This window comes from Lineus longissimus, chromosome 1 (assembly GCF_910592395.1).
Source record: "Lineus longissimus chromosome 1, tnLinLong1.2, whole genome shotgun sequence".
NCBI lineage: Eukaryota > Metazoa > Nemertea > Pilidiophora > Heteronemertea > Lineidae > Lineus > Lineus longissimus.
This window is the reverse complement of record NC_088308.1, coordinates 15,530,234-15,544,046: the sequence shown is the minus strand read 5'-3', so window position 1 is coordinate 15,544,046 and position 13,813 is coordinate 15,530,234. Positions and strand designations below refer to the sequence as shown.

The 13,813-nt window shown below is 40.8% G+C and overlaps 1 protein-coding gene across 6 annotated transcripts in view; it reads left to right on the top strand.

Annotated features, from left to right (window-relative positions):
* The window catches only part of LOC135488681 (H(+)/Cl(-) exchange transporter 7-like), a 353,896-nt gene that overhangs the window by 54,143 nt on the left and 285,940 nt on the right, over positions 1 to 13,813 (top strand). For all 6 annotated transcript variants that reach the window (XR_010447011.1, XM_064773357.1, XM_064773347.1 and 3 more), the window contains exons 7-8: positions 8,118 to 8,201; positions 10,280 to 10,438. Coding sequence is in view for 5 of the 6 variants with exons in the window: in XM_064773357.1 (XP_064629427.1) it covers positions 8,118 to 8,201; positions 10,280 to 10,438 (243 nt within the window). In the remaining variant the exon portion in view is untranslated. The remainder of the gene's footprint in view (positions 1 to 8,117; positions 8,202 to 10,279; positions 10,439 to 13,813) is intronic.

The following is a 13,813-nucleotide window of genomic DNA, read 5'->3' as shown; positions in this document are numbered from 1 at the left end:
CCGAGTTAATTATCGGGTGACGAAATGTAGAAATGATCCGAGTAATGAACTAATATTTACTAGAGTAATGTACTAACATTGACCCATGATTGGTCAAATAAAAACACAATTTTGCGAAAATTGCACATAAATCATGTGCACGAAGTCATCGACAGAACACATAACACTATAGTATTATTTTAAAGAAGGCTTTATAAGAGAAGGCAATGTCTGGTTCCAATACTTCTCAAAGTCAAATAAAAACATGAGACAAAAACACATGTTTACACTCAATCACTCCATATTTTAAAATGCACCAGGAAAATATGATAGATTTGTTCAGCACAGTCAATAAAAACCAATGAATCTAATGAATAGTATGGATGGTCACCACAAACAATTATTTTGATGGATTAAAAACCAGAAAAATATAATGCCCCAGCCCTCACCGAAAAGCAGTGTGATGTCAGTCAGGATTCAGTCAGGTTGCAGTGTTACCTTACATTTTTATGACAGTGTTGAAATCAATGGAAAGCAGTCATAGGGAGTGTTTTTCAGTCACGGGTTACCAAAGCATACAGTTATACAGCAATCAAAAATAGAGTTTAGGGAGTCATATAAGCAGTGGTAAGACTGTCAAAATCAGTGGTAAGGCAGTCAAAAGCAGTGCTCATTTAAATATTTCGGCTGACTGATTTCCACTGTTTTTGACACTGAAAATGACTCCCCACTATGCATCATGCACAGGGCTGGCAGTGGGGTTCAGTGTTAATTTAAATATTTCGCAGCACACTGAATCCACACTGAAACACCGCTGATTTTGACTGCCATTTCCAAACCTCCTGGAGGGAGCAGTCACTTTCAGTGTTAATATGAATAATTTATTCAATGGCATGCAGGCACGGCCGGATGCCGAGAGAGGTTTGGGGGCATGACCCCCCTGTACTGATGACAACCAAAGTCCAAAGAAATTGTGCGAAAAAGCAAAAACTTCTAGCCAACTGTTACTTTTGCTGTCCTATTTTAGACGGTGCGTTTGCGTCCAATATGGCAGTGATGACGTCATCTGCAAGTTGTGCACAAATAGAGGACATCGCCATTGCATGATGAGTGACACAGTAAAAAAAATGACAAATTCACGTCCTTGACCTACGTCATTGCAAACTTTGTCATAATGACAGTGGTCAGATGGGGTTACTAGACAATTGAAACCACACGTGGCACTTAGCTACTGTCAGTGATGTCAGGGATTGAAGCTAGATCAAATTGACGTCCAAATAAAGTAACTGCACGTGGCCTGTAGAATAATGATCTAACAGACTGATTGATTTGTATTGATGCCCACAACATCAACTGTTGACTGCAGCTCCCATGCAGCTATCTTGCAGTGTGTGCATACATTACAACACCTACAGCCTTCTCGATTTGCTGAAAATACAACTTCAGTGTCTGTCCAGATTACCCTCTTTGCATTCATTTGGCTCCTTATGTGTTCCAATTCAAACTGACTGAAACTCCCCTCTGCTCGTATTGAAATTCGGGTAAATATCGAGAAATATGAAGAGCTACCATGATTTCTTGAATGTTTGACTATCAAATTCAAACTTACTAGCGATCCTGTCTCAGTTTGCATTATGGGTGATATTTAACACTGAATTTGACTGCAATTACCACTGCTTTACACTGCCATCAAGTCTTAATCTCAACAGTCATAAAGCAGTGGTTTTCAGTCATGTTGAAAATGCCACGGGTTTCGATCAGAGTTGGAGAAGTGGAAATCAGTGGTCTTTCAGTCATAGGCAGTGTTTTTGAAATATGTCGTTCATAATGATATGCAAGTGGCAGTGCATTGCAGTGGTCTTTCCGTCAAAATCAGTGGTTTTATAAACATTAAGAAAAAATGACAGTCATATGCAGTGGGGGTTTCAGTCAAAAGCAGTGTGATGCAGTCATTTTCAGTGCACTGCCGTTCGGTGAGGGAGGCGGCACTTTTTACACAAAGTTACTTCAATACATGAGACAAATTTTATGTCATTCATACTCTACCCAGGTCAGACTTTTGCATGTGTACTCCATTCGGACACACCCGAGGAAGAAATAATCTATTTATATCTATCACCAGTACTTCTTCCTCGGCACACTGTTGCCACTGTCCCGAGTTTTCTTATCACGTTTTCGTCCAATTTCGGCCGATTCCGCGTTAAAGAAGGACACCCCAGGACACCTTCAGGAGGTTCCTTCACACTGATGAGATTCTTCAGGTAAACAGGTGCCAGTCCGTGTATGGCCTTAAAGGTCAGCACTTGCACCTTAAACTCAATGCGTTGTGAGACAGGAAGCCAGTGCAGATCCCGAAGAATTGGGGTGATATGCTCTGACTTTCTGCTCCTTGTAACGAGTCGGGATGCAGAGTTCTGCACTCTCTGCAATTTTGAGATGGAATTGGCTGGTAGGCCTATTAACAGAGAGTTGCAGAAATCCAGGCGAGATGTTATTAGGAGCTGTGTATACTGCCTGGCAGAAGATTTTGATAGGTATCTCCTGATTCGACTGATGTTATGGATCCCAAGATTCGCATTTCGAACAATGTTTGAATTATATATTGCCTGAAGTTAAGGTACTTGTCGAAAATTACCCCCAGGTTCCTTGCTGAGTCTGCGGGATCCACAACACAATCAACCACTTTGATACCTGAGGTGCTAGGCACATCTTTCATGTATGATGTATGGGGATCTGATAACGATGAACTCAGTTTTCTCATTGTTACACAGCAGCCTATTCTCTAACAACCATGCACTGACCTTCGAAATGCAGTCACCCATGGATAATGTCACTGCACCAAGCTGGCTCATGTCAAAAACCAAGTAGCACTGCGCACCGTCAGCATAGAAATGGAAACCACAGTGAGGAGTCAGTACGGCACTGAGGGGGTTTGTGTAAAGGGTGAACAAGAGTTGTCCCAGGACCGAACCCTGGGGCACCCCACACTCGACACTGATCGGGGTAGAGCAGCATGAAAACCCGAGATGTCGGCATCATATTTGCATTTGGTTGTCCCTTAGGGTAAAGATTCATCTATAGCGATGGCTGCCTCTTTTGCTTAACCCTAACATTTTCACCTTCAGGCTTCATCACCATCTGACTCCATCTGAAGCCTTGCTTTCTTTATATTCTTCTTTGACACCTTCATACACTTATTAATGGCATTGGCTACCACATCCGCTATACCGCCACCTAACACTGTTAACACAAACTGGGAGAAATCTAATTTACCCTGAAGCTTAGTCGCCTGCAATGAGAGTTCTTGAAAAACAGTTTCATCTTCATGTCCAGTGGAGGTAGCTGTTCTAGAAAGCTTGTCGTAATATAACAGAATAAGCAATTCGCTGGGGTCAACCTGACATGCTAATGACCTCACCTGGTCCTTCATCTCCCTGACTTCCTTCTATGCCAGGTTGAGGTTGACCTTAGCAACATCTTCAGTACATATCTGTGCCTTTTACTTTGGTGGCCGAAGATTCGCACTACCAGATGCCTGTGGTTCCTAAAAATGTAACATCCGACTTATATAAATACCATATGTCCATTTAATTCTCTCACCACGATTATCTAACTTAACGTCTACCTCTTTGTACATACGATTACACTGGAATCTTACTGAATGTTACTGATAACTATTCTGTTGCTGATGGCGAGCTTTTACAATTCAACACCATGCAGACTTGTCAAGAAAACTTACTACTAACTCTTGACCATCTAGGATGGCTGATCTCATTTGCTTAAGTGATGGCTAAGTGCAGGAGAAGCCAAAGGATAGAGCCATTAGGTTCCCTTGCTGCTAAATCAAGAATCTCCTCCTCAGATGTGCTCGTCAAATCCTTGACTATTTGGCTGACCCCATCAAGTGAGAGATCTGACGTTTTATCCTCTAAGGAGACTTGGGCAAATTCATCGGGTGGGTTGACGGAATCGCGCAATCTCCTTACCAATGGGAGCAAATCTCAGTCCTTGAAAGGGTGTCGTTTCTTGAGCTATGTAGGCAAAACCATCCTAAAAGATGTCAATCACACTTTAACTATACATTATTCGCACAGCTCTATCGATTTTAGCATGTATCCTACGTTTGCCAAATAGGTTGTAGGCAACTTTTTGCTACTTTATATATCTAAGATAGCTATGCAGTGAATTGAAGAAGACACCAAGAGCTTCTAGATGATTTATGATATTAGCACGTTAGAGCAACATTCAAATATTTTGGTTGAAAAATGCTTTTTTTCCTGCATACGACCGCAACAAAAATCAAGCCACGGCATCAAAGAGTTAAAATTATCATCAAATTCAAAGGTAATGAATGTATATTTCTATTCTTGTAATTTTATGCAAATCCTTTGTAATTGCGAGAAACTTTTTAGTTTAAGTAATAGAGACATTATTACTATTTGATAGTATATTCTCAATCATTATCAATTAACTTCCTTGATCAGTAGTACTTCCTACGGTTACCTTGATCAATGATCATCATTAGCACCTTATCAGTTGTTGTTGCTCTTATATTATAAAACTTGGCAAGGAAAATTAAAATGCTTTCTCTTCATGTATTACACGGATGAGCAACAGCTGCATTTCAGCGTTTACATTGACCACAACGCAGATGACCAAGAGAGAGGTGCGGAGCTACACTCATACTCATCGAATCAAACGAACACCTTGCACCTCCCATCCAATAATAGTGATCACCCACGCGGTCATCAGAAGAACCAGTCGATTTTTGTATTTCATTCTTTTTCACTGTAATAACTCAAAATGGATTAAATAAAGAAACAGTATGTGGCAATTGGAAAATCAGTGTTAAGTTTTTACTCGCTATCAATGCTGGCTAGGAATATCATAACCCTTAGACATGGTCCTCGCCTTGCACTTTGAACTGGTAGGTTGTCCCTGATGTAAAGCCAACGGCAGTTACTGTATGGCTGTCCTGGCTCAGGATGGAACATGTTCACTGAAACTAGTTAGTCACAACCAACCTACACTTCAAAGGAGTTGATGTAAATGCCCACATTTATAGTTGTGACCATGCATCTACTGGGCTGGTTTGGCTCAAGCTGCACTTCTAACGATTTGATGTAAAGGTCCAGACTGGTTGACTGTTTGCCCCAAGATTGTGACCATGCACTGACTGGACTGGTTTTTCATAACCTGCACTTCAAAGGAATATGTACAAAGGTCCAGACTGCTTTAACTAGTTGTCCCAGGTTGTGACCATACATCTAATGGACTTGTTTGCCTCAAGCTGAACTTCAACGGATTTGATGTAAAGGTCCAGGCTGCAGTTACTGGTTGCCTCCTTGGTTTTTTTTGATTTGGCGCGCAGCCAACTTGGAAACAATTTTGAGTTTTGTGATAGAATATTTATATAAACTGCCCAAGGAAACAAAACTGAGCATCTCTACATTCAGCTGAGCCCTAGGCCCGTTGCCTCTTGTTATGATACGTAGTCCAAGCAGGGATACATCACATGTCGTACAAGTTTTTGATTTGACCTACTTTTCTAGGTCACAAGGCATAAATTGGCCGTTAGAGTTTGGCAGGTTTCTTAACCGCTAAAGCTATTAACTTGAAACTTGGTACAAATGACCCTCTCCGTCAGATAACATCTGACACCAAATTTCGGTTCAATCTGATTATTGACTTGGCCACCAGAGGGCCAAAACTAAAACAGTAGAAAGTTATAGTATTTTTATGGTAGGTACTCAAGAAAGGATACATCACCAGGGGTTTCCAACCTCAGTAACTGAGTTGTCGGATCGACAGGCCCAGAAGTCGTCGATGACGCCAGCGACAAGCTGAACAACATTCAGACAAACCAATTTTTTTTATAAGATCCTTTTACACATTTGATAGTGACACTAATCATAAAAAAAATATTTCGCTGCTCAAAGAACACTGTGTCATGTGCCCGGAGTATTTGGCAATAAACGTAATAATCATGTCGCATCATGTGACTGATAACTCTGCTCAAGCATAACAAAGTTGGCCTGCTTTCCATGTACAGCGCTCATAGAAGCATGACCTCATATGGAAGGCTACCTCGATAGCCAATCACATCGAAGCCCGCGAATCTGGGTGCCGCTCTTTGAGTAATATGCATAATTTATGCGTTTTTGCTCTTTACTGATGGAGGCGTTGTAGTTCAGCACCAAAAGGCTGCAAAAGGGACTACGAAACAGACGATCTCTCGGGCAATTCTGAAAGCTATAATCTTGTTGGAAAATGCCTCAGAACACATCTCAGCGCATTTAACTTTCTAAATTTTCTGACGCTAGTAGTGCGACTGCCAACACTTTCATATATACTATAAAATTTGTCCATACCGTCCAACAACCTCACCTTCCGGAAAGTTGGAAACCCCTGATCACATGTCATACTGATTTTGATCGACCTACACTTTTCACGGTCACAGAGGTAAAATCACATAAATTCGACCTTAACTATTGCACGTTTCTTAATTTCAGTGACCACTGATCGCACATTTAGTATACATGTACGGTACCTCATAGTCAGGTGATCTCAGGGACTGAAGTGATCACAGGGACTGAGCCACCCCTTGGCCACCAAGGGGTCAAATCCGGAAAACCTTAAAAATGCAATTATTGCTTAACTACTTGTCGATTGCCACCAATCTGATATCATGGGTACATCTATTAACCACCAAACGGTATTATATGTCACATTGGTTTTTTGGCTCACCGTTAGGGGAGTCTATACGATAGCCCTGTGTCCGTCGTCGTCGTCGTCGTCGTTGTCGTCGTCCGTATCCTGTGTGGCACGTTTCTTAACCGCTTGTGCTATGAACTTGAAACTTTGTACACATGACCCCCTAGGTCAGAGGTACTCTGACACTGAATTTCGGTCCGGTCTGGTTCATGACTTGGCCACCAGGGGGCTAAAAGTTAAAACATAAAAAGTGTGATATGTCTCTTATTAATGATCCGTTTTCAATAAAAATTTTATGGTAGGTACTCCTAGCAAGGATACATCACATATCATACGGGTTTTTGATTTGACCTACTTTTCAAGGTCACAGAGGTCAAATGGTGTAAATTGGCCGTTAGGATGTAACGATGGCACGTTTCTAAACTGCAATGACTATTGATCCCAAATTTGGTACACATTTACCCCTTAGTCAGGTGATCTCAGGAACCGAAGTTTGGTCCAATATAATTCACCACTTGACCACCAGGGGGCAAAATCCAAAAACCTTAAAAATGTGATTATTCCTTAACTTCTTGCCCGATTGCCACCAATTTGATATCATGGGTACATCTAACCACCATACAGTATATGTCACACAGGTTTTTAATTTGACTTTCTTGTCAAGGTCACAGAGGTCAAATGGCGTAAATTGGTCGTCAGGCCGTAACTATGGCACTTTTTTTAACTGCAATGACTATTGATCACAAATTAAGTACACATGTACCCCTTGGTCAGGTGATCTCCAGGGAGGGGGCCAAATCCTAAATTCTTCAAAATGCCATTATTCTTAGTAATTACTTGCCCGATTGGCACCAATTTTATATCATAGGTACATCTAATTCTAACAACCATTCAATGTGTCACCCGGGTCCTCTTTGATTTGACCTACTTTTCAAGGTCACAGAGGTCGAATGTACTGTAAATTGGCCATTTTGGGGGAAATTGTAATTGCTTGGACCTACATCAAACCTAACACTACATGACACAATACCATGATCTTTATCCATCTTTCCTCCACATGAGGTGAGCACAATGGCCCTGGCCATTTTCATGATTTGACCTACTTTTCAAGGTCGCAGAGATTAAATGGCATTACATTTTCATTTGCCTATGTACTATAGCACGTTTCTTAACCAGCATGAATTGTGAATTGTCTACCAAATATCTATACGGTGAGCACATTGGCCCCTGAACTTTTCATTGTTGAAAAAGACGCGACTAGTAAATACTAGGTACTTCTGCTCATTATAGTAAATACTTTTAAGTTAATGATTTGACTTCAATTTTATGCATACTGATATCAGTAAATAATACATATTTCAAGTAAAAAGTATTTTCTCTTGTTTTTATGCATAACACCCATTATTGTTATAATTTGTTTTTAGGAAGGACCAATGATACACTCTGGTGCTGTAATTGCTGCTGGTGTTTCGCAAGGCAGATCAACAACATTTAGGCTGGACCTAAAGGTAATTCAACTTCAAGGAATGACAGTCCACATAACAAGTTCAACAAAATGTGAAGATTGCATCAGCATGGGATATTTTGTAACAGTTGAAAATGTATTGCACATACTGGTCATTTGTTTGCATCATCTGCAATTGTGATTTGACCTTGGTTGGGTGAATGAAAAACCTATCATCATTGTACATCTTTTTGTATCATTAAAGTGTGTTTGCAAGCTAGATATAAAATGTGTTTCAACTAGTGTCAAGAGTGTTCCATCTCTTTGATGTCAGGACAGTTAAGGTTAGGCGAGCAGCATGCATTGTTTCATTGAGTTTTCAATCTGCTTTTTATGGCTGATGGACTCCAGCTACTATAAAGGACATGGAGGTTCTGGTTGAGACACCTGTACTCGATAAAAAGTTTTTACCCCACGGCCAGCGGCATTGCCGAGGGGTATTGTCATCCTCTTCGACGTCCGTCTGTCGGTCTGTCCATCGGGATGTAAACGCTCTAACTTAAGACTGCTTTGAGATATTCTTTTCATATGTGGTATTCCATCTGTTTTACGGTTCCTCCACCTATTTGTATTTGCTGAAAACTGAAAAATTGCATTCTCCCTGCGAGAGAAGGAAGTGAATGTGCCCAGAAGGGCCCCCTGTTTAAGTAACCATGAAACTGGCATTGACCTAGAAACAAAAGGGGAGGAAACAGAAAAACATGAATCCTTTATTCATAACTTTCCAAAACACAAGGGGAAACCATCCAATTAAGAAGATGGGCAAAAATTAGGATCAGTGAAAAAAGAATGGAATGATCTGGTTCATGCAGGGGGTTGAAGCAAAATATGATATTGGCAAAATGGGAAAATGGTGAAGTGGAAAACTGGCAAAGTGCATGGGAAACTGGCAAAATGGGAAATGGCAAAATGGGAAGACACCTTTGCAACTGTACAGAATTTCATTAAAGTGACTGGGTGCTTGAGGATCCATCCCTTGGATTGTGATTGTAGCAAAAACTACCGGGTTGATTTTTTTTGAAACTCGCATGGATGACGCCATGACCCAAAATGTTAATTATAGTAAAACAATGAATTGAAATTGACCTAATTAATTTTTTGTTTGTCTTGCTTCAAACCCAAAAACGAAGGGAAAATAGTTGGAGCTTTGTATTTGTAGTCATTCCACAAGAATCGCTATGACAAACTCCTCAAGATTGTGAAAACATTATTTTATCATTTCGACTGGGAAAGAGTCCAAAAATGTCCTGAAAACATCATTGATTTGGTAGTTTTGCCACAAATTCTCTCCTGGATTTATTAAGCCAAGTCAATCATGATATAAGCCAATTGTCAGTTGTTAATCCCTTATTAAGATCGCCTATATCAAAATAGGCGGGCTTCCTTATTTTCACTGGTTGTGGTTTCAGCTGGATAACTCAAGAACTAAGCTACGTATGAGCCAGAAACTTTCAGGGGTTGTTGATATATGACATGATTAGAGTTTAGGAAGAAATGGATAAAAATGGGATTTTTGGCGTATTTCTGAAGATTGGACTGTGGAATCGTAGTCCGAACGTCACTTCTTGCCGAACAACTGCTGATGTTTCATATCAATACTAGTTGTTCAGAAGTTATTGCAGATATCGCCATAGGCCTTTTGCCAAATACTTGAAAGGGCATACACCACCTCCGTGGTTTTGCTGTAGTTTGTACGGGAAGGAGAAGCCAATGGTTAGTTTATTTAATCTTAGTTGGGTCGGTCCGACCCTAGGTTACATATGCCCTTTCAAGTATCTGGCAAAAGGCCTATTCAATGTATTTTGCTATGTATCTGCATATGTTTCTGCATATCTTCTTCAATATGCATCTGCAAATGCATCGTTATAAGCATGACTCACTCGTCAGCTTATCATCTACTTCAACTTAGTCTCGGGCTAAGGGGTGTCACGTGCGACTAAGCACAGTATTTTTGGAACTTACCAGATGCATTATTTTCATGACAGCTCATACTTTCCTAGCATTAACAGATAATTTGGGCAGCAGAAACCTCATGCAGTCAATGAAAAACAAACCTAATTTTCACTGTTGATCTCATTCCAGCTGTTTGAATATTTCCGAGCCGATACAGAAAAGCGCGACTTTGTATCTGGAGGAGCAGCTGCTGGAGTAGCTGCAGCATTTGGGGCTCCTGTTGGGGGTGTATTGTTCAGTTTGGAAGAGGGCGCTAGCTTTTGGAATCAATCGCTTACTTGGAGAATAGTGAGTAATGTTTGTTGACCGTGTGGGAGCCACCTGGTAATAGGTTGCACTCCTTCCCACCCCTTGCCTCAAAGGCAAGTGAGAAAAATGGTGGAAATCGTTCCATGCCTCAAAATGGGTGAGGTTGTACAAAGTTTGATGAAGTTATCCTAAACTGTGCCTACATTTGGAGCGTCAGCAGCTACAATCACCATAAAAAACAGTGTACAATCGGTATCAGGTAATAACTACATGATGATAGTGTTACCAAAAACGGCTGTATTTTAAAGGTATGTTCAGTTGATTTTCTGGCATGATGTTTTTAAGCATCAGTTGGCAGGCTGCTCCAAAATACCAATGATGCTCAAAAAACAGTTTTGCAGAGGAAGTGTTAACCCTTTCGTTACTGGCCAACCGCTGAGCTGTGGATCGCCACCCCACCGTACTGGAAGGCAGCAGATTGGTAGATGCAGTAAACCATTGATTATTTGAAATATACGGTGCTGCCATCATTAAATACCATTCGAAACTGAAGGCGAAGTCATGACAAATCGTTTCGTAGCTTACGTAGCGGCTCGGCCTATTTTTAGGGGTCAGTGCTCCATTGGAGGTTTTGTTTGAAAAAAATCACTTAAAATAGGAGTACGTTAATTAGGTCTCATGACCTGATTTACATTAATTTGCAATTTTTTGTCCATCATCCGTTGTCGTCTGTATCCTGTTTCAAAAACAGTGGCACATTTCTTAACCACTAGAGCTATGAACTTAAAACATTGTTCACAGGACCCCCTAGGTCAGGACCTCTGACTCTGAATTTCGGTCTGATATAGTGCTTGACTTGGCCACAATGCAGGGGGCTAAATGTAAAAACCTAAAACGTGTGATATCTCTCTTATAAGTGACTCGTTTTCGATAACATTTTATGGATTGTTCTCCTACCAAGGATATATCACATAACCTACAGGTTTTTGATTTGACCTAATTTTCAAGGTCGCAGAGGTCAAATGGTGTAAATTGGTTGGTTAAGTGTAACTTTGGGACGTTTCTTAACCACTAAGGGTATAAACTTGAAATTTGGTACACATGACTCCCCACATCATATTACCTCTGATATCGAATTTTGGTCCGATCTGATTCTCGACTTGGCCACCAGTGCAATATCTCACTTATTAGTGAATTGTTTTCGATGATATATTAATGGTAGGCACTCCATGCAAGGATACATCACATATTCTACAGGTTATTGATTTTACCTACTTTTTGAGGTCAATTGCCGTAAATTGGCTGTTTGAGTGTAACAGTGGCAGGTTTCTTAACCACTTACAACTTGAAACTTGATACAATGATTCTCGACTTGGACACCAGCGAGCCAGAACTGAAAAGGTAAAAAAAAAGTGCAATATCACATTTATTAGTGACTTGTTTTCAATAAATTTTAAAGGTAGGTACTCCAATGAAGTACATCCTGCATCCTGGCACATCCTGCAGTAATGAAAGGGTTAACATAGCAACCATTTTCTATTTATTTCTCAGCTAGGCTGACAAGGTCAGCGGAGCTAGTCCAATAGCTATTCGAAAGGTGTCTGTCCATCCATCCATCCATCAATCCGTGTGCAATATCAGGCATTTTGTAACCGTAAGACCTAGGCACTTCAAATCTGGGATTTGACATGAACAGCCCAGGAAATGCTGCTGACAGAAAATATTTGCGTGGTTCAACTCAAATTTAGCCCACCAGGGGGCAAAAAGGGTAAATTACCAAACAATTTTTTGTACTTTATTCCAGCAGATAGAAGATTGAAATAAAGTTGAAGAGGTCTGTGTAACCGCGCAGAGCAGGTTTTGACTTCGGCGTCCGGGGTGATGTACCCGGCATGTACGGAATCGGGTTGCACACGACAACGGGACCCTTGTGTCCATTCAACAATTTGCTAATTTGAGACAAAAGTACCTTTTAAAGTGCCCTGTAACCTATGTGGGCAGTTGTTTTTAAAGCAAAATAAGATCAAACAAGGTACCAAGTTTTGTAAGGGTTAAAATATGATATAAATGTATAAAAATCAGGGAAACCTTGAGTTTAATCGGCGAGTCTTAAGACAGTGTTTGACAAGCATGGTTTCCATTGCGCAGCATCTTATCTAGCCAATTTTTGTAGGACCACATCTTTCATAGCTGTTTTATAAGAGTTTGGACGTTTCCTCTGTTAGTTTATAGTGATATATATATGTGTACTTTGCTTGCTTGCTTTTGCCCCAGGCCCTGTCAAATCGGGGTTGAATTCTAGTTACATTTATCACCAAATGACAGCGCGGTACAGCGCTGTTGGTCTTTGTTGTTACTTACTTGTCTAGGTTGTGACTGTGTGTGTTAATATTTTCAGGCCTTTTTATAATAATAATAATAATAATAATAGCTTTATTCACATAAACTAATAGTTTGTAGTGATTACAGAGGAAATTTCAACACAAAAATTACAAGAAATTACAAGATGACAGACGGTATAAACACAGCTGGGGGTAGAGGAAGGTTGACAAGAAAATGGTGAAATACGAACAATAAAGTAAAGAAAGACAGAACTAGCAGTGCATGTTGTCAGCAGTCAGTTGAAGAAAGGATAGACACCCCTCGGAACCCGGAGTAATGACGACAGGACATGGTCCTGTGTAAATGCATACGATCATCCTGCCAGGTATATGTGTAGTGATGCAGTGTATGGTACACCTTGGACCCAGACACCATACACTCTTTCTGCCTATGTGGACCCCGACCAAAAGTTGGCCGTTTCTGACGTGCATACCGGGATTGATACTGGTAAAGTCGCTGGCAGCAATAAGGTAGCCAGTGTTATTGCGGAAATGAACCAACTCGAAGTGAACGTTTTTAGTGTGTCAGACAGTCCAGGTGCTGTAGAGAAGAATTATAGTAGTAATTCGGCAGACAATTCAAATACATCAAACAGTGCTGAATTGAGGAAGATGGTAGAATATATGCAGCTGCCGAAGACCCAGGTCATGACTTTGATGGCGACCATCTAGGATATTACCTATTCATTTGCTCATTCAACAATGCGGTAGGGCGGGTGGGGTAGATGATAATGCCAAGCTCAATAGGCTCTTGCAATACTGAAAGGGAAAGCCCATGAGTGTGATTGAGTGCTGTGCTTTGATGGAACCAAGTGATGATTACACGAAGGCAGAGCCTTGCTTCAAGAGAGATTTTGGAGTAACTTCGTTATCGGTGAGGCCTGGATTGGAAAAGTCACTGATGGGCCGGGTTTAAAATCAAACAATTACCAGGCACTGCAGGACTATGCAGACGAGCTGGCCAGTTGCCAGAGTACACTTGAGGCTATGGGTAGGATAGCAGAAGTGGATACTCGGCGGTCTATGGCGAGGA